Below are 25,473 nucleotides of genomic sequence, written 5' to 3'. Positions count from 1 at the left end.
ATTAAAATAGGAAATTGTTATTTTAAATTGTAATAATTTTTTCACAATATTACAGTTTCCACTGTAGTTTTGACCAAATAAAAGCAATCTTCTTGAGCAGGAGAGACTTTTTTCAAAGCGTTTAAAAACCCTACCAACCCCAAACTATTGAACAATAGTGTGTGTTACTGTATGTGAATACTAGTGTCTAATAAAGTTGCTTATTAACTTTGTCAGAGCAAAATTATTTAAAATTTTAACATTTTTGCTTCAAATAATTATTTTAAACACATTAGCAAAAATATGAGAATGAAACATTTATGCTTATAAAACCTCTGGAATGTCTTGCCCCATTGACTTCAAGTATAAGTGCATTACTGCACAGTATATCATTTTGGTTTGTTTTTACAAAATTATTTTCTGGGTTAAATTGACAGTATGTTGATTAATTTTTCAACTTGCCATTTCAAATCCAGGTGTTTCAGACACAAAGACACTAAATATGAGCTTAAATGCAAATAACATTTGAAGGTCTAACGTGCCTCTCTTTCTTCTGGTCTCTTTTCTCTTCCTCCAGAAGATCAACAGCCTTTACACAGAGATGAGGCCATCTTCATCGCCCTCGCGTCTGTCTCCATAGTAGCGGTCCTGATTGTGGCGCTGTTCTTCGGCTATCGCATGATGATCGGTGAGATTCAGTACTCTGTGTTATGATTGGCTGTCTGCGAATGAAGGTCACATAATAATGTTACTGTGTTTGTTACAGGCGAGTGTAAACAGGGCCTGCACAATATGGACATGATAGAGGCCGCACCATCAGAACCGTCTCTGGATTTAGACAGTTTAAAACTCCTCGAAGTGAGTTTAGCTCTTCAAGCAGCTATCAGATATGTGCATAAATGATCATATTTTGATTATGAATTGTATTTGTAATGAGCCTGAACCATCTGTATTTGTTTATCATGTAACATCTGCTACAGTTCACACCTGAATAATTTTTTTTCTTGCAGTTGATTGGTCGAGGGCGCTATGGCTCTGTCTACAAAGGATCGCTTGATGAACGCCCGGTTGCTGTTAAAGTTTTTACCTATGCCAACCGGCAAAACTTTGTGAATGAGCGCTCCATCTACCGAATCCCTCTTCTGGAGCATGAGAACATTGCTCGTTTTATCGTTGGCGATGAGCGTCTCACGGCAGATGGGCGGATGGAGTACCTGCTGGTCATGGAGTACTACCCTCATGTGAGTATTGATCTAGTTCAAGCCCTTATTCTCTCATTCTTAAAGTTGTTTGTGACACGGCTCTGGTGCCTGGCTGCCCTGCTTGGTGTAGTTTTCCACATTTTACCTTCATCTGTCCTTTATTCCTCATCTCTTTGTTTCATTGGTCTCTCCTGACCATTTCTGTCAAAGTCGGGAGTGGAATCGAATGTCCTGCCGCTATCTGGCTAGATATTTTTATCCATGATTCAGATGGATTTCCAGCAAGCAGCATGAGAAGGGTGACTTGGATGTCGGCTTTGTGTTTTAGCCGTCCCTGTGCCTGTTTGTTCGTCTCTCTCTATCTCTATGACTTGCTCCTATTATTTTCTTTCCATTTTTCTGTAGCCATCTGCCATTACCGTCAGATAAAGGTGTTTTCTCTCCTAAACCTAAACAGTTGTGCCACTTTTGTGTGCGGTATTTCAGCACAAATTTCTGTTTTATTGGTTCCACTTTATATTAATTATCTTTAATAACTATGAACTAACATTTAAATTAATCATTTCATATTCCATACATAATTTTAGATTGTACTTATAATTAAAAAATACTTGCATGCAATTAAAGCTGTAATTATTTTGTTATTACATCTATAAGTTACACTGTTGACCCTTCCCTTAACCCTTAACCAACCCTTAAACCTACCCATACCACCAAATCTGTCCCTAAACTTACCCGTATCCCACCTAAACAGCCGCAAAAGAGATTTCCAATACAACATGAACACAATAAGTATTTTGTGAACCCAGATAGACCGGCACTTGTGCCGCAGGTAAACAGGCAAAAAGCACTTGCTGTTTCTCGTTCATCTCTAATATTACGCATTTTATGTACTGATTCCATTTATATTTAGTCTTTTCCCTCCAAAATGTTTGTTTTAGTGGCAATAAAACTCATTCAGTGTCTGTAACATGGAGTATCATCAGTGATTGTCATTCACAAACATTACAACCAGGCAACCAGTGGTGGGAACAGTAGTGGGAACGCCCACTAGCGACTTTACCACCAGCCACTGGCGACATGGAAGTGTTAAAGCAGCTTAAGTTTCCACTCTCTTCCAATCTTAATAAAATCTAAAAGTTGGAAAGTTTGAGTCAGAATAGTTTGCGAGAGTATGAGTATAAACAAAACAGGGCTGTAAAAATGGACTAGTGCATAGACTAATTTTCTTGTTCAGTGTGATGTTTAATGTCCGCGACAAGATCTGTATTCCCATTTAGCTACTTGTTAGCAACCACCATTTTCAAGATGCGTAAAACAAAAAGTGGGGTATTACTGATATATTTAATGTTTACTTTAAAGCAAAGTATAAAAGTTCCTTGAGCTTGTGTTAACAACAACAACAACAACAACAACAAAGCATTAAAAAAACATTGACTTCAGGACGATGGAACCGAAAGTGCAAAAATGCTAACTTATTTTTTAGTTTTAGGACCCGCAGCACTCTACATGTATACCACTGTATTTAAATGTCATTTTCTCTTTTTTGAACAAAAACATGCCTCCTTTCTTTGTCAATTAGGCTTTTTATAGCTTATAGATTGTTTTTCACAAATCACCATTTGCCTGGCACAATTAATATCACCTGCGAAAAGGAGAGAGTAAACTGAATTTTACTTAGAAGAGATGTTTCTGTAAATTTTTATTGATCACAGAAATAGATATTTATCAAACGACAAAAATATGATGGAGAACATTGTTATAACTGTGTAGATATTATCACTCAAGTGCACTTTTAGCTTCTTTAATAGTCAATATAGGTGTCTGGATTGCACTGGTGAAGTGATGCTTCACATTCCCAGTAAAGTACGTCAGATTGCAGTAGCTGACGCATCCTTGACAACCTCGCACTCTAAACCAGCCTGCAAGATGGGGAATTACGGAGTTTAAATTTCACTCTGTACAAATTCTTTGGGCATGTTTGTGCTGTTATCCAATTTGCATCATTTCTTTAAGCGGGTGCTAAAACAATGCAAGACAGCACATGCCAATAAACAACACTATCAACAGGCTCAATTCATTCTTAGTCATTCCCCCCTCAGCTTTCAGAACTTGAACAATAAACCCCAGATTCTGTGCAAGGTGTTTTCCTGTACATTCCTGTTTGACATGTTATAACTCGCAAGTTTGTCTGTGAGTATGCCTCTTCTAACCCCCTGGGCCTTTTGAATGGCAGTGAGGAATGAGACGCACCTTTATTGTGTCTGGCTGCAGACAGACAGCACTCTTTGAGACAGTGCTGTGTTTGCTCTTGTCCTGTTTCACTTGTAATGTATGGATTATATGATGAACTCGTACTATAGCCTAGAGCCCATGTACAGGAAAAACCCTTGTAGATGAATGTTCACTTCATATTTAGACATGAGTTGAAGGCTCCCTTTAGCCTGAATCTAAGGGTGTGTTCTCACACTTGGCATGTTTGGTTAGATTAAAATGAACCCTGGTGCGATTGCTCTGTTAGTGCGGTTAATTTAAATAAGTGTGAACGCTGCCAAACAAGCGGACTGATACCGCTGAAAACATGGGTCTCAGTCCGCTTACAAACCAACTCTTGTGTCATTCGAATTAAATATGAACGCAACACGGACCAAAGACATGTAAACGAACCAAAAACAGGAAGATGAGGCAGACTTCAGAACCACGTCTCCTCGCAGCAGATCTTCATTTGTGTGCGTGACGCTGTTTTGACTCCTTCACACATTTTATAAGCTCTTCACGAGTTCTCAGCTGGACAAAATACCATCATATGTAGGCTACGCACATACAGCGAGCGCTTTTATCCCAGGACCCAGTGTTGTTTTGGATGTTTGGTATGTAAAAGCCAACCAATCAGGTTGTGATCATAGCCCTATGCCTTTAGGTTCGTTATAGGTTCGATTTTAAAATGCCAATGTGTAAGTTAAGCGGACCAGGACTAAATATTTTTCTTTGTTTTTGTTTTTTTGGGTCCGGACCAAAGGAACCAAGCGAACCGAACTACCAAAGTGTGAACACGCCCTAAAAACTCTTTGTGTTAATCCTGATATGCTGCACCTTTTGAACTCTTTGAACAAATTACTATATCTGTGTTGTTTCACACTCAATATTTTTTTATTAAAACATAATTTTATACATTGTCGCAAAATTAACTGGATGGAAATAAAAAGCTAAAGTTAGCCACTGTTTAGTGAGGGATTGAGAGTTGCATGATATTGTCAAGTTCTGTCAACTTTTGTCAACAAAGTTTTAGATTGAGACAAACCAAATTCACAGAATTAGTCCAATATGTTTGTGCTCATGTTTTCCTACCAAAAATGATGTCACTTCCTGCAGGATATTATTAAAAACTGGCTTTAGTTAGTTTAGCTAAACGTATATTACAAAAGAACTTGTGTTGTCCAAATTCTAAATTCCTAGGCAGCCCAGAATGCATTGTAAGAGACTCTGTGAAAAAAAAATCCTGCAATAGAGAGAAATGTCAGTTTAAATTATTCAGCGTTGAAAAGTATGAATAGAAACATTTAGAAGAGTATCATAGAGTCTTGCCATTTTCTTAGCAATATACTAAGATCTTCAATGAAATAAATTATGAGTCAAGTATTCTATAAATTTCACATTTTAGGGTTCCCTGTCAGTTAGGAAGCTGCCTTAGAAGACATTACACATTTAGGCAGGAGACAGAAAAGCTGCTCACTAAGTTTTGGAACAAGGCCTGTGTCTGTATCAGTCAATGTTCTGCCTGTCACACATGGTTAGAAAGAAGGAATGCCAGGGAGGCCAGTGTCCGGGGATAACATCATTTTCCCTGTCGCTATGGTAACAAGAAGACTCAGGCAGGGCTTAAGGCAAAGTGATTGGCTTTTATGGCTCTGATGTACACTTACAGGTAGATAATCATTCCTCTACCCAGAGCGCCCTGCAGTCTGTTTGTTTCCTCTTGTACCCCTCCATCCTAGATGATGGGTCAAAAATCTCTTGATCTGTGAACTGTTATCGGTAGCATTCAGCTCAGTTTAACACAGAAGCAGTTTACGATACAACTAAATACAATACAACTAAAATGAACAAGTGTGTGTGTATATATACTATATATATATATTTACATTTTTAAGGTAATATGATAATATGCTTACAATATAACTTGTATTGTAACATTACATTATATGTTAATCATTTTTTACATTTTATTGTTTATTTTAGTTTTATTTTTATTTTTTTGCAATTTTGTTTGGCCTTTTGTTAGGACAGTAAGCAGACAGTAGGCGGGGACGGGATCGGGAAAGGTCCGCAAGCCAGGACTCGAACTCGCACAATATGCCGTGCGCTGCCTACGAGGCTATCCTAGCAGACAAAAATAAAATATTTTAGTTATATTGTAGCCATATTATAATATATTACCTTAAATGTTAATCTTTTTTAAAACATTTGTTGTTGTTTTTATCTATATTTTAACCATATTATGTTACCTTATATGCTAATAATAATAAATACAATTGTTGATTGTATATATTTTGTAACTATATCATAATATCTTATTAATTTTGATCAATGCAATTTACATGTAAATATTTGTTTTGTGTAGGGCAACTGCATGGCATATTCTTTATACATGCTGTATTCCAGAATCCAGACTAATTTTATTGGTTATTGCGCTCAATAAACATGCATGTGATGCACAAACAGTATAATACTTAAAATTCTAAATAAAATTCTGTAATCGTCATTTTTACACAATTGTCAGCCACAATTTTTCAAAAGCTTGTCATCTGCAAAGTGACCTAACAATTCAAGGTTATATGCAGAATGCCACAGTATTTGCCCCACCATGAATTTGTTCTTAGTTTGACAGTTATGGATATTTCTACAACCCGCATAATTACATCTGCCTCTCTACATCAGCTCGTGTTGTACTGCATGTTCAAATGCTTCCTGTTGAACTAATCAAATCTAATCTACAGTTTTGTTTGATAGTTTAGTTTGGAAATGTCTCTGTTATGTTTGTTGACTAGTTTTAATTGCGTTGCCTAAATACCCCAGAGGCAGTGATTAGTTTCAGGCGGCTTTACATTATAACTTTGTTGAAGCTCCAATTCATTATTCAAGAGCTTCATATCTGCTCTACAGAGATTTGAAATGCTGATGTAAAAGCAATGCTGAGTTCTGTGGAAAAGAAAGAACATTGTTGTTGTAGAGCGGTGTTAAAAGCTCAATTCTTATTTTCTGCAACCAAAGATTTCCTGCTATACCCATCATCACGCCCATTTTCTTTTACAACCCTTTTAGTGGTGTGTTTCAGGAGTTACAGGTTGTGTATGTGCGTGCGTGCGCGTGTGTGTGCGTGTGTGCGTGTGTGTGTGTGTGCGTGCGTGCGTGCATGCACTCGCTAGTTTAACTGAATTGTGACTGTTTTTGTAGGGCTCTTTGTGTCGGTACCTGAGTCTGCACACATTGGACTGGGTGAGCTGCTGTCGTCTGTCACATTCACTCACGAGAGGACTGGCCTACCTGCACACTGAGCTCCTGAGAGGAGGTGAGGCTCACCTCTACACACATCCTTCACTCAACTACTTTTTAATTTTCCACCACCTCGTAGTATACAGTATATTGCTGCCCGACTGAAGGAATTAAGCCTTTGTGCTATAAACCACTGTATGTCTGTGTTTAAAGGTGAAGTGTGTTGTTTTTTTTTTTAAATACTTTTTATAGTTATAATTTTACAAGATGTAGGGCAGAACTTGACTGATTTTATCTATTGGGAATGGATTAGATTTTTTGGGAGGGGGGGGGGGGGATCAGAAATGAGTATAAAAAAATACACTACTGTTCAAAAGGATGGGGTCAGTAAGATTTTTATAATTTCATTCAGCAATGATGCATTAAATTGATCAAACGTGACTGTAAAGACATTTATAATGCTACATAAGAGACCCGTTTCAAATAAATGCTGTTCTTTTGAACATTTTATTCATCAAATAATCCAAGAATGAAGTAAATTAAAGAAATGTTTCGCGGTTCACAGCTCTAATAATGTGAGAGTATAACAACCATCTGATCCCGATTGATTTCACATCTTCATGCGCTGGTGTGAAGGTATCTGAAATATTTTTTTACCGTTAAAAAAAAAAAAAGAAATTAATACTTTAATTTAGCAAGGACACGTTACATTGATCGAAAGTAAAGACATTTGTAATATTACAAACAATTATATTTATAATGTTGTTCTTTACAATTATTCATCAAAGAATCCAGACAAAAAAATATCACAGTTTTCAAAAAATATTAAACAGCACAACTGTTTTCAACATTGATTATAATAAGAAATGTTTCCTGATAATCAAATCAGGATATTATAATGATTTCTGAAGGATCATGTCAGAATACCGGACTCAACACCAGACTTTTTTTTTACTGGACTCAACCCTTTTTAAAACGTTTTAAAATAAAATATAATAATAAAAAGGTGGGTTTAGGCTAAGAATTGATGTCTCATTCACCACAGGTGTGATGGGCATATAATTTAGTCTCATGGGAGAAATAAATCATAATGTGACCCCCTTCCATTTTGTACCAGCTTGCAATACGAACATATGAACACTTGTCATCTGACCACTAGGAGACTTTGAAGAAGATCGTACATTCATCGATATTTAAAATTCTGTTTAAAAAAACGTTTGATGTCTGAGTTAAAATCTTCAAATAAGAAAGTAGTTATCTTTCAGTTTCAGTGTCAACAGACTTTACCATGAGTTTGATTGGCATATCATTTAGCAGAAGTCTTGTGCGAGATACAAATCATAACATGACCGGGAGGCTCAGATGTGTTCATATAATATATGACAAGCATTTTAATAGAGTCATGTAGAAGAAAAATTGAGTCTTGGTCAAGGTGAATGTTCTGTTGTCCTCGTTTTCTGTATGTGCTGCTGATGAGTCTGTGAGATTCTGTATTTAAACTACGCTTTCGTCAGTAAATGGTTCTTGAGTTATGTAGACACAACACTCTTAAAGTGTAAGTTTTCCGATTTTTAACCCACTTTGTATTGTTACAATGTCGGTAGTATATGTAAATGAACAATTTTTGCTACCTGGACATTTATTTATCAGCAATAATCTGTCGGATGACGTAAAACGTTTCATCAAGCGGACTTTTGACAGATCCAGGACTTTCATGAAAAGTAAAGATTATACCTCTGCTTTTTTATATCCCTGCCCAGGGACAGTCAGATCATTAGAGGCTTATTAACAGAACAGTTAATCTAAGAGTAGGTTTATCACTGTAAATTGTTCCGTACTTTGTTTACTCTTTAAACAGCATTATGGTAAAAGTGGAACACTATGGCAACTGCTATCTTACCTGACAGTGTTTTGATTTAGGCAGAACTGACAGAATGGCAGTTTCTTTCAGTTTTTGGTAAGTTTATCCTTACTAGAGTGGAGGAAGTGGCCTTGGATGGGAACGTGCCCAGTGCATTATGGGTTTTCCTACTTATTTGGCAAAAGGGGAAAAAATAATCTTTGTTTTCTCTAGTCAGGTAGCACAGATTTCAAAAAAGTTTCTGCTGCATTATGCAGCCAAGTTTTATTGAAAGCCCATTTTGCTAGCAGTGAAGAACCCCTTTAATGCCGTAGTCCAGCAGGAATGTGTGTCTAACCACTTGGGTTAAAAAAAGCTACGAGAATCCACCCAAAGACCATCGGCGGGCCAGTGGACTGCGTCAAATAGAGGCTGCCTTCGCTAATCTGCACATCTGGGTCAGACAGAATGTTTTCTGTAACGTGAATCAAACAATATTCATTTTTTATGACTTCAACAGAATGACAGCGTGTAGTTCATAATGCTGAGCGCGTACACGCTTGAGCTTCACAGCTGAAAGAAATATTTTATGTAGATGGACAGTTTGATATATGCCATTTACCCAAAACATTGTCTGAAATGAAAGAGAGGCTCAGGGTCAGGTAATAAAACTACATGCTCAATTTTAATTGAGTCTTTGGCTCTTCCAATGATCCTTCAGGTAAGACAGCACATGTTTTACTTATAGATATCACAATACTTTGACCAGTACATTAAGACAGTTGTTTGCTTAAAAGACTGTAGTGTCTTGCCTTAAAGGGCCAGAACGCGGTGCAAAAGAGATAACACTTGGCTAGTTTGTGCGTCACGCTCCTCGTGTTTCTCTGGGTGCTGGAGCGTCGCCAGAGATCTACAGACAATCTGCAGCTCATCAGATCTCAAGTTCATTTCCCTCTCTGTCTCTGGTCCTGCCCTCATTACGAACTGATCTCAGAGCAGCCATCCACCAGCTTCCTGCGCCTGTCGTCATTACGAGCTGATCTCGGTACAGCCGCGGTTCAGATGGCTCTGCCACTGCCCTCATTACTGGCTGAACTTTAGAGCCAGAAAGCCAGCATGTGGAGGATGGGGGGATGACTGGGAGAGAGGGCATTCATTCTGAAACTATTACTCGCATCTTGTGCTTCTGTCAGCGCCCTCTGCTGGTTCTGTTGTGCAAGTGGTTTGTAAAGACTCCACACAAACAATATATGGGTTTCTTTTAACCCTGTGGACTCTCTGAAAACACTGATTTATTTAATTAGTCTAAAAATGTCCAATAGTGTATACATACACTATCATTCAAAAGTTTTGAGTTTTTTTAAACAAGTCTCACCAAGGCTTCATAATTACAGTTTAAAATAACTGTTTATTTTGTATTTGAATATTTTTTTAAATTTAATTAATTTCTGTGATGCAAAGCTGAATTTTCAGTATCAATACTCCAGTCTTCAGTGTCACATGATCCTCCAGAAATCATTCTGATATGCTGATTTGATGCTCAAGAAATTTTTTGCGCTGCTTGCATGATATTTTTAGTATTATTTGATTATTATTTGCATTTATTTGAAATGGAAATCTCTCCTAACAATTTAAAAGTATTTACTGTCACTTTGTACGAATTTAATGCATCCTTGCTGAATAAAAATATTAATTTCTTTTAAAAAAATCAGATACTTCCCGACTAGCGCATGAAGATTGTTTTACTTTCACATCATTAGAGGTGCGACAGCCTTGATGATTCTATTAAACAACTTTGTGAAACCACAATTTCTTCACAGATATATATAAACCTGCTGTGTCACACCGGGATCTAAACAGCCGTAATGTTCTGGTGAAGAATGACGGCACGAGTGTGATTAGCGATTTTGGTCTGTCCATGAAACTGACTGGGAATCGCCTCGTACGGCCTGGTGAAGAGGAAAACGCCGCCATCAGTGAGGTCAGCACATAAGCTCTCACTTAACTGGAACATTATAACAAACCTGAAGCTGCAGAAATTTAGGCCATTTTGGTATTCACCTGAGAATGAGGTGTCCAGAACTGCTGATCCAGACCCAACATGAGAGCACCTTTCCCCTCACACCTGCTCTGTTCTGCTGTCTAGGTGGGCACAATCCGCTACATGGCGCCGGAAGTGCTGGAGGGAGCTGTGAACCTCAGGGACTGCGAGTCGGCTTTGAAGCAGGTGGACATGTATGCCATCGGCCTCATTTACTGGGAGACCTTCATGAGGTGCACTGATCTTTTTCCAGGTGAGGACTGCAAGTGTGCACGGACAACAGCAAGCATGTAGAGACCGTATACTGCTGGCTAAGCAGAACTAACTGTAGCATGTAACTTAAGATAGTTTCAGTGTCGTATCACGTCTCCATGTTATAAGAAGTATAATCCACAGCTAAGTGAGCATTAAATGATTGTAATGCACGATAAGGAGGCAAAGAGGCAACATGAAGTGCCTCCACCCTATTATTACTATCGTAATGTATAACCTTTTGTAGCACAAAATGATTGCAGTCCTCACAAAAAGAGTCTGGATTATGCATAATGCTGACGGCTGGAAGTCCGACTATAATTGTCTTTATGTTTTTTTATTGAAAGAGATTTTGCTTCAACAGCAGTGCTTTGATTTTTGTAGAGGCGGTTCTTTAGGGTTTGTGATAAATTTAGATGTAACTTCCCTAAGAGAGTGTAACAGCATGCTAAAAGAGAAGTTGTTTCTTAGTTCACTTAGTACACAAAAATATTGACTATAGTAATCAACTGGTTGGTGGACATCATGTTGACTATCCTCACTCATTTTGAGCCTTAACCATTAAACACAACACCACCGTAACAAAGCCTCTGTTGTATCCTTCTCTTTATGTTAATGGATTATGAGTGTGCCACATCTCATAAGAGTATTTTTCAGTAACTATAGGTAATTATAGGGAGTGTAAGCATGTGGAGGTCTCTTGACTGACTGACTTTTCTTTTGTTTGTTTGTTGTTGTTTTGAAGGGGAGGCAATGCCAGAATACCAGATGGCCTTCCAGGCCGAGGCAGGGAACCACCCCTCCTTTGAGGACATGCAGGTGCTGGTGTCTAGAGAGAAACAGAGGCCGAAGTTCCCTGAAGCCTGGAAGGAGAACAGCCTGGTGAGCCACTGAGACAATCTCATTCTGTTCTTGTCACAGGAAGTGGTCAGATTATTGCTACAACTTCAGATGAAGATCTTTCCCAGCCCTATATTCACTTCAGTTGACTCAGTTCCTAAATTATGTCTTGTTGAAAGTTATTCAAATCAAATGAAAGTGGAAAAGCGTGGAAAGACCATGAAAACACCATGAAGTTAACACAGTCATTGGCTGAATTAGTCTTTTTGGTGAAGCTGGTCATCCAAGGAAGTTTACTAGTTAAAGAGATAGTTCACCCAATAATGAAAATTCTGTCATCATCTACTCACCCTCAAGTTGTTCCAAATCTATATGAATTTCTTTCTTCTGCTGCACAGAAAAGAAGATATTTTGAAGAAGATCAGTAAACAAACAGTTGATGGACCCTATTGACGTACATAGTATTTTTTTTTCCATAATATGCAAGTCAAAGGTGCCCATCAACTGTTTAGTTACCCATATTCTTCAAAATATGTGTTCAGCAGAAGAAAGAAAATCAACTTGAGGGTGAGTTATTGATACAGTATTTTCATTTTTGGGTGAACTAAGGCTTAAACTAGTGATCTATCCTGTTAGAGAAACCAGCACACCAGCGACAAAAACAACATTAGCACACAAATGCTGATCTTTTCAGCAGCATGTTTACAACAGAATCTAAAATGATCTATAAACTACTGCTGTTACAACAAATGAATGCCACTTTTCTTATGCTTACTTTTAAATTAATGATGCACTGAAATGCTTTTTTTTTTTTTTTTTTACTTAAACACTGAAATTGAACAAAGTTCTGTTAATTAGATTTGGGTAACTGGGTTATTGAACCCTTTCTGCTATTCAGGTTGTCATGATGACAGGTGATAAATTAAACGTAAAGTCTACGGCAACAAGCTGCTTCTCAATATTTCAGCTGAAAAATGTTTATATTTTAATGACACTAGCATAATTTTTGGTCACGATAATATGAATCCACTCTGCTGACATGTTTACCTGTTGTAGCTTATCCAGCTTGTTGTAGCTTATCCAGCAAAAGCGCTGTTTTGGTGAACGATTTCATCCCTCGAAAACCATTTCTGCCCATAGACTTACATTAAAGGCCGTAACTAGTGACCAGAATATACAGACTTGGGCCAGTAAGCAAACAATATACTGTAGCAAAGGCACAGAACTAGCATACTGCCAGTAAGTCATCCACCCATTGACTCTCTTCTTTCCCAGGCTGTGCGCTCTCTAAAGGAGACTATGGAGGATTGCTGGGATCAGGACGCAGAGGCTCGTCTGACAGCCCAGTGTGCAGAGGAGCGTATGGCAGAACTCCTCCTGATCTGGGAAAGGAACAAACCTGTCAGCCCCACCATCAATCCCATGAGCACAGCGCTGCAGAACGAGAGGTCTGACCACACCTTGCACAATCTCACAATGAGACTGCCTTGTGTTTATTACACACATAACGTATTTCACTGAATTAGGTGTCCTGAAATGTCCGTCTTTTTTTTTTTTTTTTGTTAAGCTAATCTATCTGTAAATAGGGCTATATTATCTAAATAAAACCAAAAGTGCAAAATGGCTTAGTTCAAGGGCAAGCTGCGAGCAGCTCATGATCTGATGTTTTCAGTGTCTCAGAGAGGCTCAGTTTGTTGTAAATGCTGCTCCACATAAACTCATTTATGCACGTGCTTTGAGCTTGGATTGCCTATAATGTGCATTTGGAAACGCAACATGCACCAACCATTTTCCCAAACTTGTGGTGAGAAGCGCTTATAAACCGGCTGTTGTTAACAAAAAAAGAAGCTTTAAGGACTTCCTACGGGTTTCCCACCAAAATAAAAACTCGAAGGTGTAATGTTTGAAAACAAAGAAGTTATAAGTATTAGTACTGTAATTTTACAGTTGTACTGTGTAATATATGAAAATATATAATATATACAAATATGTATTACACATTTGTAATAAGTGGGATAATGTACGGTCAGTCATTATTTAATAAAAAAAACCTTTTCAGGCTCATTTTCGACAGGGTTCGTATCACCCTGTTGGGTTTTATTTTGCTATAATGACCTGCATGTTATCCTGTACTTGCAGCACCTTTAAGTAAATTAACCATCTGTTCTCCGTTTTGATTGGTTCTTTCTTTGTTTTTGTAGGAATCTCACCCACAGTCGCAGAGCTCCCAAAATGGGCTCTTATCCAGATTACTCTTCATCCTCTTACATCGAGGATCATGAGGGCATGGTGAAGAACCTCCCAGGTGACGTCTCCACGTCTGGCAGTTCCTCTGTGGGTGGCATGGCCGTGAGCGGCATTAGCAGTGGCGTGACAGCGACGGGAGAGAAGAACAGAAACTCCATCAATTATGAGAGACAGCAGGCTCAGGCACAAGCTCGGCTGCCCAGCCCAGAGACCAGCGGCACGAGCCTGTCCACCACGACCACTACGACGGGCCTCACGCCAACCACCATTATGACCACCATCTCTGAATCCGGCCACTCGGAGGAAGCAGGAGCTGGAGGAATTGTACCAGTGTGCCTGCAGCTCACAGAGGAAGACTTGGAGACTACCAAACTGGACCCCAAAGAGGTGGACAAGAACCTGAAAGAAAGCTCTGATGAGAACCTGATGGAGCATTCCCAGAAGCAGTTCAGCGCTCCCGACCCGCTCAGCTCGGGTAGCTCCAGCCTCTTGTACCCACTGATCAAACTCGCCGTGGAAGTGACCGGAGGGTCCGGGGCCAGTGGTCCGGCTGATTTCGCCGTGGGCAGCAGTGGAATGGGCGATGCTCCTGCAGCCATGTTCCCACTCCCCAAACAGCAGAATCTCCCCAAGCGGCCCACCAGCCTACCCCTCAATACCAAAAATCCTGGCAGGGAGTCCTCTTCGTCACGCTTGAAGTTCGGCAAGCACAAGTCCAACCTGAAGCAGGTGGAGACGGGCGTAGCCAAGATGAACACTGTAGTGGCCGTCGAGCCACACTTGGTAACCGTCACTAACAATGGCCCCAGTGTCCGTAGTGGCGTCGGAGTGGTCGCTGTTAACGGATATGGTGGGTGCAACGGCGCCAGTTCCTCAGATGCGTTTGGAAACACAAACCCAGCCGGGCCACAGGGTGAGGGTGTTGCCCCTCTGCTCCAGAGCCAGCTGAGTGGAGAAGACAGTCGTCTCAACATCAACTCCAGCCCTGACGAACACGAGCCACTTCTGAGGAGAGAGCAGCCGTCCGCGCGTGACCATTCCAGCCGCACCAACTCAAATAACAACAATAGCAACAGCAACATCCACACGACTCATGCCTCTGCCACGGTTCGTATGTTAGCTCCTGCAGATGCCCAGATGGAGACTTTAACCTGCTCTCTTGGGGCACTAGACGGAAGGGCTGATGGGGTTCCACTGAGGCAGCCTAAACCCAGGAGACCTGAGCGGCCAAACTCACTGGACCTGTCAGCCACTTCCCAGGATTCATCTCCCTTAGGTAAGACCTGTTTTAGTTTGGTTTACCCTAGTTTTCTACCTAGACAGCATTTTAAAGGATAATTTATATATATATATATACGTATGTATGTATGTATGTGGTGTATGTGTATATACATATATATATTTATATATATATATGAAATAATCATTTTATTAAGCAAGTATGCATCAAATTGATCAGAAGTGACAGTCGAGACATTTATAATATTACAAAAGTTTTCTATTTCAAATAAATGCTGTTCGTTTAAACTTTCTATTCATAAAAAGATTCCCTGAACATTTTTTTTTGAGTCTCCTATTCAACAAGGCTGCATTTATTTGAGCAAACATTCAGTAAAAATATTAATATTATGAAACATTATTACAATTTTCAATTTAATATATTTTCAAATTTATTCCTGTAATGGCAAAACTGAATTTTCAGCATCATTACTCCAGTCTTCAGTGTCACATGATCCTTGCTGATTTGCTGCTGAAGAAGCATTTCTTATTATTGGCAATGTTGAAAACAATTGAACAGAAAGTACAAAAGAACAGCCTTTATTGAAATAGAATTACTGACCCTAATCTTTTAAACAGTAGTGTACATTCATTTAGCAGTTTTTTCTCCTTAATTTTAAAAACTGCATTATCTTTTTTCCAGTAGGCCTACATCGTTTTGCTTAGCACGTTAAAAAGGGCATATGTTTCCTAATAGTGCCCTTGTGATCCTTTTTTAAATAGACGTTTTAATGTCTTTCATAAAGAAAAACAATCTTACTGACCCCAAACTTTGGAACGGTAGTATATGTTCCCACCTCAGTGGCGCTCTATGAATTTATGTAATCCTGTAGTTCATGTAGATTGAAGCAAAATTTCCTTATCTTATCAAGGAATAAAAACTGTTATATTTTGGAAAGCTGTATTTCCAGTGCAGTCTTAAATAAATCACCATTGGTATGTCTGTATCAGTTGACCAGTGTTGTTATGAGTTTGGAGACAGACTCATAACTCTGTTTCAGTGTGCGTGTCAGCCTGACTAAAAACAATAACCACCCAAAAGAAGACGCCAGGCTGTTTTCCCATCTGAGGTCACTATATCCTGCTTTGCCCAGATAATTAAGAGCACATCTCCTCATAAGCCAAATGTTTCGTAGAAAACGGGATGAGTGGCTAATCGTGCTCTCTGTCCCGCTCTCCTGCTCTTTGTGATGGAGTGTTTAGATGTGGAGAAGGAAGGAAATTCCACTGATAAGAATCCAGAAAACGTTCGGCCTCAGTTGGCAGCGACGATAAAAAGCGATGCTAACAGACAGATGTGAATGTGATGGCGTGTCTGTCACTGTAACTGGAACCCCTGGATCAGACGCTAAACAGGAAGATGAAAAAAACAAGGAGTCATGCTGCTCACGTGTTTACATTCCTCATGCGGACTCGAACAGAGACGTGAACCGCTCGAACCCGATGATTCAGACTCAAGTGCACACTGAGAGAGTTAGTGTGGGAAAGGTCAACCACAAATTTGAGTGTGCTGAAATACTACTCTCTGGTGCTTCACTGGGCGGGATGTTTGGAGCAGTTCTGCTAGTATTCCCAGTCGGCAGATTGCAAAAGACACAGTTGTTTTTTTATTGTCGTGTAGGACTGTAATCAAGGATGTTTGTTAAAATTCCACTCTTTTCTCTTTTAGATGAGGTCGTGTCACAAGAAGGAAAAGCCGGATCGGCCGAGAAGATAAAGAAGCGTGTGAAGACACCTTATTCTTTGAAAAGGTGGCGTCCTTCCACTTGGGTCGTCTCTTCAGAAACGCTGGATGGAGAGGTGAACAACAACGGGCACAGCCAGCAGACGGGGATGGCAGTGTCTGGAGGCGGCCACCCAAGTTCTGGCCAATCAAAATCCAGCATCGCTGTGTTCCTGGTCAGCGGCGGAACCGCGACCGCCGCTCTAACCTCCGACCCGCCAGATATGACCTGCCTGTGAACTCGCATCTCGGCTTTTCTTTTGAGGACGAGCCCAGATCAGACTTTGAACACAGGAGGGGTTTGTGTACGCTATTTTGCTCCAAGAACTGATCCAGCTGATGACGAAAAGAAATAAAAAAAATAACAATTTTTGGAAAGCAGACTCTTGATGGGACGTAATTTGGCAAGCACTTAACGTTGTCGAACTTCTCCAACTTGTTTTGAAGAAATCGCTTTAAACCGAACCCAGCTATGCAGCAACATTGGCATAAAATGCTTCCATTTTGTTTCTGTCGTTTCATTTTCAATCAAGTATGATTGTTTTTACAGTTGTTCTTTCATTTGTTGCACTTTTTTTTTGTAAGTAAGCTTAATCACGGATCCTCCGACCAGACTGGTCTTAAAACAGAAAAAACGCAAACGACAATTTGTTGATTTAACAATCATGGTAGATTGGACGAAATTTAAATCATGTCCATTTAAAAAAAGGCAGTGGTCTTTAAGACAGGGTTGACTGCATCTTTAATAACTTTTAACCCACAGTACATTCATATGTTTTGTATTTGTTGTACGTATCTATGTACTCAGTTTTGTATCATATTTTGAAATGTGCAATAGACTTTAGCTTTGAGGTGCTCCATAAGACAATTTAATTTTGCTATGTGTTTTGCCGCATTTGTTTCTTTCTTGTCTTTAGTTTAGTATTTCGAAGTGCTGCACTTAGCAGTGGCAATCCTATGTCCATTCGGCCACCCCGACTGCGTTAGAGAAACATCGCACAAATGACAATCCCACACCTTTTTCACCAATCCCATCATTCTTGAAAAGGGATGTAAACAGTTGCTTCAAGTACTGGAAGTTCACAATGGACGACTTCTCACAAGCTTCAAGGAGGACAGTAGTTGTTGTTTTTTCTGTTACACTACAAGTCAGTCATCAACTTGGACTTTCTGCTGGAAATCATGCTCTCTGAAAACACTGAATAATCAAGTCCCTCTCTGCACATGCTCAGTGCAGTTTTACCTCTGTGAGAGTGTATATAAATGTGTGTGTATGGGTCTATTTCTGCTTAGCGGAGCTCCTCAAATCACTGCTAACAAGGCATCGGTCAAATGAGACTTTCCACTTCCCATTGCTGCCAGGACAGTGGACGTGGCTCTGTGTGCTTCAGAAAGCTTACACGCACATACATACGCCATGAACAAAATATATACAGCATGTACAGACTGAAGCTCACAGCTAGCTACTTTAATCCGGTTTTAGCTTCTGTTAAAGATAAGCTCAAGTGACATTATAGTGTATACGAATAAGAAATCATGATTTTATTCGTTTTTTTTTTCCCTTTATTTTTTTAAGTGTTTAATTTATGTAGAACCCACGCTCTGGGTTTATTATTCTCATGAAGTTGAATCAGTAAGTTGTTTATAATCATGTACAATTATCTTATTTGAATAATACTTTCAATCAAACACATTGGAAACATGTAGTTTCTTTCTCTTTCTTTTACCCTTCTACCCCTCTTTTTCAAGTCAATCGTGTACAATCGGGGAGGAATTGACAGTTTCAGAACGGTCAAGTTTAAGAGTCACATCCTAATTTTGAAATCATCTATACTTCGAGAGTTAACAGCTATGACATGGGCCTCATATTTTTGTCTTTTTTCAGAAATCTATGAATATGAGCCATTTAAATAATTACATTGTGATGAGGTAAAGTCCCTCAAATAGCAAGGCCCTGCTTTCCAAGCAATTAAGATAGTATGCTTTTAATCAGAGAGCTCCTACCGTGCTGTATGCATTTTCTATTATGAATGTGAGGATTAACCATGATTTGGCACACGTCCGCATTATCTTTGGACTTTGACCACTTCAGAGTGGGGAATTTTCAAAAAAATCATCAGATTTTTTCCCCTCCACTGGCTTTTTCTGTCTGTAAATAAGGCTATACAGTGGAGTTTCAATTCTAACAACAGTGCTTCAGTCTGACTTTTGTATATGTTTGTAATATAGTCTAGCCTCTGTAATGTAAATACACAGTGCATTTGTATGCACATATATAGACTCTTCATCTGTTGCTTTGGGACCAAGAACAACGCTAAATCACTGTGAGATTTATCTGAAGATAAACACAGTAACGTCAGACTGTTCTACAAACAGAAGATCATGAGCTGAAATGAGGATGATTTGCATAATAAACGTCTAAACAAACCTCCAATGCTAATTCGAATACAATGAACAAACGTTTAGGATTTTAGACCAAAGTATTGTGGCTAAAACATGGAGTTGTGCTGAGCTGAGTCATTTGAAGTTTAGTTTGTTCTGGAGGACTGTCCATCTGCTACTTGTTAATAATGTAAGATGTTTACACCAGAGCCATTGTCCAGTTTTACAGCATGCTGATGAATACTGAATCATTTAAAGACAATACTCTACAAAACATGCATAAACCCTACATGCCTTGTTTATATTGGAAGCAGGCCTTGAGAAGTTAGACTTTTTTAAATCAGTCAGGTTGCAGGATGGTATTAACCAAACAAAGTCGAACTCTTTAAAGTTTAAATGAATCAGTTACTGAATCCTACAGATTGGAACTCATTAAACTCGTAAAACCAACATGAAAATGGTTAATGTATAAAACAAACTTGGAGCATCAACTGTATATTGGGTGTGTGTATGAGTGAATGAATGAAGGGTCTGTTGACAAGCTGCTGTTTTGTTTTGTTTTTTACTTTTGAGTTCATATTGAAGCTAAAGTTTTCATTTTGCCCCTGCATAGATGGATTTTTTTTAAGCCACTGACATGTTTTCTATTACAGCTTGTAAGTAAGCACTTTGAGAAAAAGAACAAACGATAACTCGTGCTTTTAGTCTATTCAGAAGATGTTTTAAAATGCCATTTAGAAAATAAAGCTTGCTGTACAACCCTGCGTTACTCAGTTGATTAAAGATTATATGAATGAAAACCTGTAGATGACGTTTACTTGTTATTTTTTTCCTCCTATCTGGTAGAAAAGTGGATCCCATTTCTGGGATCATTTAAAAACCACACTGAAGTTTTTAATTTTATTAAGTGGCCACATGAGGGTAGTAAAGGCAACCACAGAATCATGACCAAAAGTCCTCCTCACACAACAGTTTCCACTCAGATAACAGTGCAAAGCATTCAGATTAAAGTTTTACTTTGCTGAGTGCAGTGATCGTGTGTATTTTAGATGATGTATACACACAAGTACATAACACGGTAGCATATTATTATTAATTTTAAGCAAGCACGTGTGTTTTACTACTACGAATGACAGAAAAAGCTGCCTTTTAAAAAACAAAATAACAACGACAACAGATTGAGAACAGTGAGTCAAAGCTGAAGTTTTATTCCTGCATAAAAGATGCAAACAAAGTAACATAACTGATCATTTTTACGATCAAGCAATTGTGGCGTTAGACATACGGTGAAGAAATCCTGTAAAACTCCAGTATAAATCATAATTATCTTTTTTTCTTCTTTTTTTGCGAAATGGTACCAACTTTTCCTCATAATAGGCTACTAACTGCGTGTATTATAAAGAACTATACGGAATTAGAGAACACACTTTCTAACCAATCAGAAGTTGAGAGGGGAGAACGAACAGCCAATCATAGGCGAGGAGGCAGAGCGTTGTATCGAGTTGACGGTGCGTGGCTCTGATTCTCTCTCAGTTTTACTTGAGCTCGTGAAACGCTGCAGCTTTGCCAGTCAGGGAGCAGAAAGCAGACATCACATGGAGTGACAAGGGCACCAAAGACCATTAACCACCCCAGACAGCCGTAAACGTACGTTTCAAGTGTTCATGTTGTGATTTGTGTGATTCCCCAGCGAACAAAATGTCTCAAAAAGTTCGCAAAAACGGATCTCCGACGTTTAACTGCAGCGGAGTGACCGCGGGAAGCCCGAGCGGATCCCCGGGGATCAGCGCCGCTGGAGTGAGTTCACTGGGTCGCCTGCTGCCCATGAAAGCCACGGTTCCCTTCCAGCTGAAAACGCAGACACAGCACCCTCTACAGACACGGACAGTCCTCTCCACCGGTAACGGTAAATGCCACAGCAGCGGATCCCACAGCCGGAGCCCCACGCGATCCCTTTCCTCCAGTGCCTCAAACGTTTCTGCAGCCACGTCCACTTCCTCTGCGACGTGTTCACAGTTCATCGCGGCCACAGCGGTTTCCTCCGCTCCCTCCTCCTCCTCCTCATCATCTTCTTCCTCATCTTCCTCCTCATCTTCAAGAACTAGCCCCATTATCGCCGTGAACGCGTCAAACCCCAGAGCGTCCCACGCGCAGGTACCTGTGGCAATCTCGTCTTCACCCTATACAGGTGTGCACGTCAGCCCCCAGTGCTGCTCTCCCTCCCAGCAGATCAGCTGTAACTGGGACACTTTAGCCCCTACCTCTAATTTATCGTCCTCCCCGTCTTCCTCCTCGTCGTTGTGGTCCTGCGGTCACAGGGCCAAACACCTCCAAACCCCTGAACATGAAAGGCTGTCTCCAGAGAGGCTCAGCCCCAGCTCACATGTCACAGGTAAATCTTCAATCCAGAAGAGATATTGATTTTATATGAAGCCAGAGCTGATGGGCCATGTTTATTTCACATCACACTGCAGTAACTTGTAAACACAAATAGTCCATGTGGTTTGTTGGGTTTACATCTGCTTTCAGGAGAGGTTTTAACGGTTCACAGTAGAGCGGTTGACATGGTGATTCACTGTCATAATGTGCCATTTTAGATGCAATATTACTCACGCATACAGTTAACTCAACCATCAGTATGTCGTTTCCTATAGAACAGGGGTTCCCATAGGCTAAATATTCCTATATTTCTACTGTGCCTGTAATGATGACAAACCTGCTTATTTTCCAACTTCGTGCTGTCAAATCGATTAATATAAGTTTGTTTATATAATATAAGTATATTATATAAAAGGGTGTGTATGTATGTATGTGTGTGTGTGTGTGTATATATATACAGTTAGATTAAATTAAAATTCATTTAATTATAATTAAAATTCATTTAATTATGTATTAAATTAATCTATTTGAATACGTAATTAAATAAATACGAAATAATGAAATTTGTATTTACCAAAGTAATATTTTAGTACATAAAAATTAAATCAAAACTTAATTCATATTTCATAATTTATTTAATTGTATGTAATAAAATAATCTGTATTTCAATATTTAGAAAATAAATAAATAATTCAATTTAATTCACCCTTTGGCAACCTGTGACGATTTTTAAGGCCCCTAGTTGGCCCAAGGCCCTGTATGAGACCCCCTATATAGAATATTATACATATTGTTGTTTATGACAACATAAGGCATCTAAATGGTAAATGTAACACTTTGTATTAACTAACTAACTAACACTTTATATAAAATTGTATCCCAGTCAACAAAATTAGTTAAGTTTTTTATGATGAACTAATAGTTTAGTTTTGTTAAATAATATATTAATGATTTGTTGCATTCTTAAATGAATGAGTTGGACTTGATAATGAAGGCAAAGCAGCCAATAAGTGTCAAGCATTCACAAACCATCCCAGGATGCACCTCTTGAAGCTGCTTGAAAGAATCAAGGTAAATAGTGGCTTCTTTGAATAAGCTGAAATATAAGAGTTTTAGTGTGATTTGTTTCCCATATATTAGTGTTCCATGATCGCATAGTTTTTATGACTTTATTGTTCTAATATTGTGAAAGAAGTAATAATGTATTGGAGGGTGTCTACACTTTTGACTGTATGTAGCCTAATACACAAGACTTGAAGCTTCATGACGGATCAGACTATTTGCATTCTAACTAATGTAGTTAAGTGATATAGCATTATATCAGTTAATGGGAGTCTTTGGTGAATGCTGCAGAGTATTTCAGATGTCTCATTCATAAAATAGCTTGTGAGGAGCCTTGTTGAGAGAGCGAGCGAGGTGGTTTGAGGTGTCCTGCTGCTCCAGAGGCTTTTCTCTGTTGCTGACTGGTAAGAATGCAAATGTTTGGTGGCCAGTCGCTGGTTTGGCCCTTTGAATCTCAAAGGTTTATTTTGAGATTGGTTTGCCAGCGAGTGTTGCACGGTGTCTCGGTTACTGTAACTGTTTGAACTGGCATTGCGACCGGTACCACAATTTTTTCAGAAAATGGAATTTCCTCAAAAAGGAGATTTAAGAGAACGCATCTACATCATTTTCACCTTTTTACTTAACTTGAATTCAGTTATCACATCATATTTGCTGCCGTTTTTGACACCAGCATTATATACATTAGTAACTGCTGGTTGAGAAGAGGTTATCTGCCTTAAAGACACAAAGAGAGAAAGGTACGGTGCTTGTCGGGTTGGGAGTGTCATCCTTTGAGTTTTGGCCCAGACCCAGGCTTCATTGTTTTAGTAAATACTCCATGATTCTCTTGGAGCCTCCTCAAACAGACTCTGAGGTCATGTGTATGTCTTAGTTATGTTTCTGTGTCAGTGTTGTTGTTTTTTTAGTCCAATAATGACATGATCGGTCTGAACAAGAGGAAACTTGATCTTGGGTCCACATTTCACTTCGGGTCAGCGATTCATATGCCTGTTGGAATGCCCTTGTGATTACTGTTTTTAGTCTCCTGAGCCATGCCTCCCCTTTTCACTGTATCCCACTAAAAACACTCCATTCTGGTATGTCCAGTAATTTTCCAGATCACTAGACTTGCCTAAGATCACATGGAAAGCCGTTGCACACGAGAGGAACAGAACAGGATGGAGAAAATTGGGAAAAGTCAATATCACCTTTATTTATATAGCGCTTTATACAATACAGATTGTTTCAAAGCAGCTTTACAGTGATAACAGGAAAATGCTCAGCTGTTGTTCAGCCGAAGGTAGTTCAGTGTTGATTCAGTTCCATTGTAAAGATAATCAAATTAGAAATTAGTTAATTTCATCTATGAAGCGGACGTCATCGTCTAGCTCAGTTTAGTTCTCGTACAACAGCGTCAGTACAGTCAGATCAAAAATATTGTTGAATATTAAGTGTCCCCAACTAAGCAAGTCAGAGGCAACAGCGGCAAGGAATCCGGATTCCATCGGAGTGGAGAAAAAAACCTTGGGAAAAACCAGGCTCAGTCAGGGCGCCAGTTCTCTTCTGGCCAATGAACGAACACGGTGTTGGTGAATCATAGTCAGCGAGATCATGTTGTCATGTGCAAAACTAGACCCTTTTTTTTTTTTAAACTGACTAGTCAGGTTTGACTGAACGACCCGTCCAATTAATCAGATTAAGGGTGCTTTCAGGGTGCGTTTACACTTAACATGCGATCACCGTGATCCGATCAAGCAGATCGGATCATAAGCCAATCAGGAGACTGCGTTTACACCTGTCCTCATCAAGTGGCTTCTGTATCTGGATAACAGATCGGATCTCGCAAAAAAAAAAGAAAAAGGATAGCTCCGGTGTAAAGTCGACATGTAGTGGTGGGTTTTCTTTTAAAAACAGTTTTCAGTCGGGGGACATTTTACAAATCTCGCAAAATGAGGAGGATGAAGAGGCTGCAAGTACTAATAATGTGGATAGATGCCGTAATGGCAACGTCAATACATTGTGTTTTTTATTAATTTGGTGCTATTGGCAGCTGGATGAACAACAGCACAGGTTTACTGTGTGTGTTACATAAGGTGGCTTTCTGCTGCTTGCAAATGGACACTTTTGAGGAGACAGTGGATTTCCATTAATTTGTTGCCCTGATTCCATGCGCTATGCGTGATTACACCGCAGACTCAATTTCGCTCGTGTCCAAGGTAAATCATCAACACTATCATCCCTTACATGTATTTTATTAACTAAATACATCATAATCATGCGAAAAACGCATGCAAATTTACTTCCTGAAAAAGTGCGCACCCGAGGTAGCCTTTCCTCCTTCAGGTTGTCTCGTGTTCCGTACCCCAGTGTGCACCTGGGTCTGCATGACAGCGTCCACATTAGTGATTTTCAATGCGAACCGTGCCCCGTTTCGAACTAAACTGCCAGTGTGAAAGCACCCTTAGATGGGCCTCAGGTTCAGCTGACACTGATTAGATGCATTTTAGGGGATGTTCACTTGAGATTAGGGATGTACTCATAAAAATTTTGGCTAATACCAGTAGACAAAAAGGATTTTTATGCAATGAAGATTATTGATAAATGTCCGATATTTAAATTCTATATTTTATCTCAATTATGACATTATGAAAAATCAGTAGTATTAACTTTGAAATTACTTTTACATTTAGCACTATTATTCAACAGTGTTTTTAAAGGGATTGTAGACCCATACTCATGTCATTCCAAATCCATAAGACATTCATTCATCTCT

The 25,473-nt window shown here is 39.3% G+C and overlaps 2 protein-coding genes across 3 annotated transcripts in view; both read left to right on the top strand.

The window, feature by feature from the left end:
- Positions 1–20,083, top strand: part of bmpr2b (bone morphogenetic protein receptor, type II b (serine/threonine kinase)) — a 75,632-nt gene extending 55,549 nt beyond the window's left edge. For both annotated transcript variants that reach the window (XM_077217115.1, XM_077217117.1), the window contains 10 exons: positions 557–667; positions 746–837; positions 990–1,220; positions 6,636–6,750; positions 10,335–10,495; positions 10,661–10,808; positions 11,553–11,689; positions 12,923–13,095; positions 13,849–15,170; positions 16,842–20,083. In XM_077217115.1, the coding sequence (XP_077073230.1) occupies positions 557–667; positions 746–837; positions 990–1,220; positions 6,636–6,750; positions 10,335–10,495; positions 10,661–10,808; positions 11,553–11,689; positions 12,923–13,095; positions 13,849–15,170; positions 16,842–17,134 (2,783 nt within the window). In that variant the 3' untranslated portion in view covers positions 17,135–20,083. The remainder of the gene's footprint in view (positions 1–556; positions 668–745; positions 838–989; positions 1,221–6,635; positions 6,751–10,334; positions 10,496–10,660; positions 10,809–11,552; positions 11,690–12,922; positions 13,096–13,848; positions 15,171–16,841) is intronic.
- Positions 20,084–20,751: 668 nt separating this feature from the next.
- The window catches only part of fam117bb (family with sequence similarity 117 member Bb), a 45,415-nt gene continuing 40,693 nt past the window's right edge, over positions 20,752–25,473 (top strand). The window contains exon 1 of the mRNA XM_077217118.1: positions 20,752–21,669. Coding sequence (XP_077073233.1) covers positions 20,976–21,669 — 694 coding nt within the window. The 5' untranslated portion in view covers positions 20,752–20,975. The remainder of the gene's footprint in view (positions 21,670–25,473) is intronic.

Source organism: Siphateles boraxobius, unplaced genomic scaffold (genome assembly GCF_051911475.1).
Source record: "Siphateles boraxobius isolate OS27281-9 unplaced genomic scaffold, OSU_SipBor_1 7, whole genome shotgun sequence".
Lineage (NCBI taxonomy): Eukaryota > Metazoa > Chordata > Actinopteri > Cypriniformes > Leuciscidae > Siphateles > Siphateles boraxobius.
This window is presented reverse-complemented; position numbering and strand designations above follow the sequence as displayed.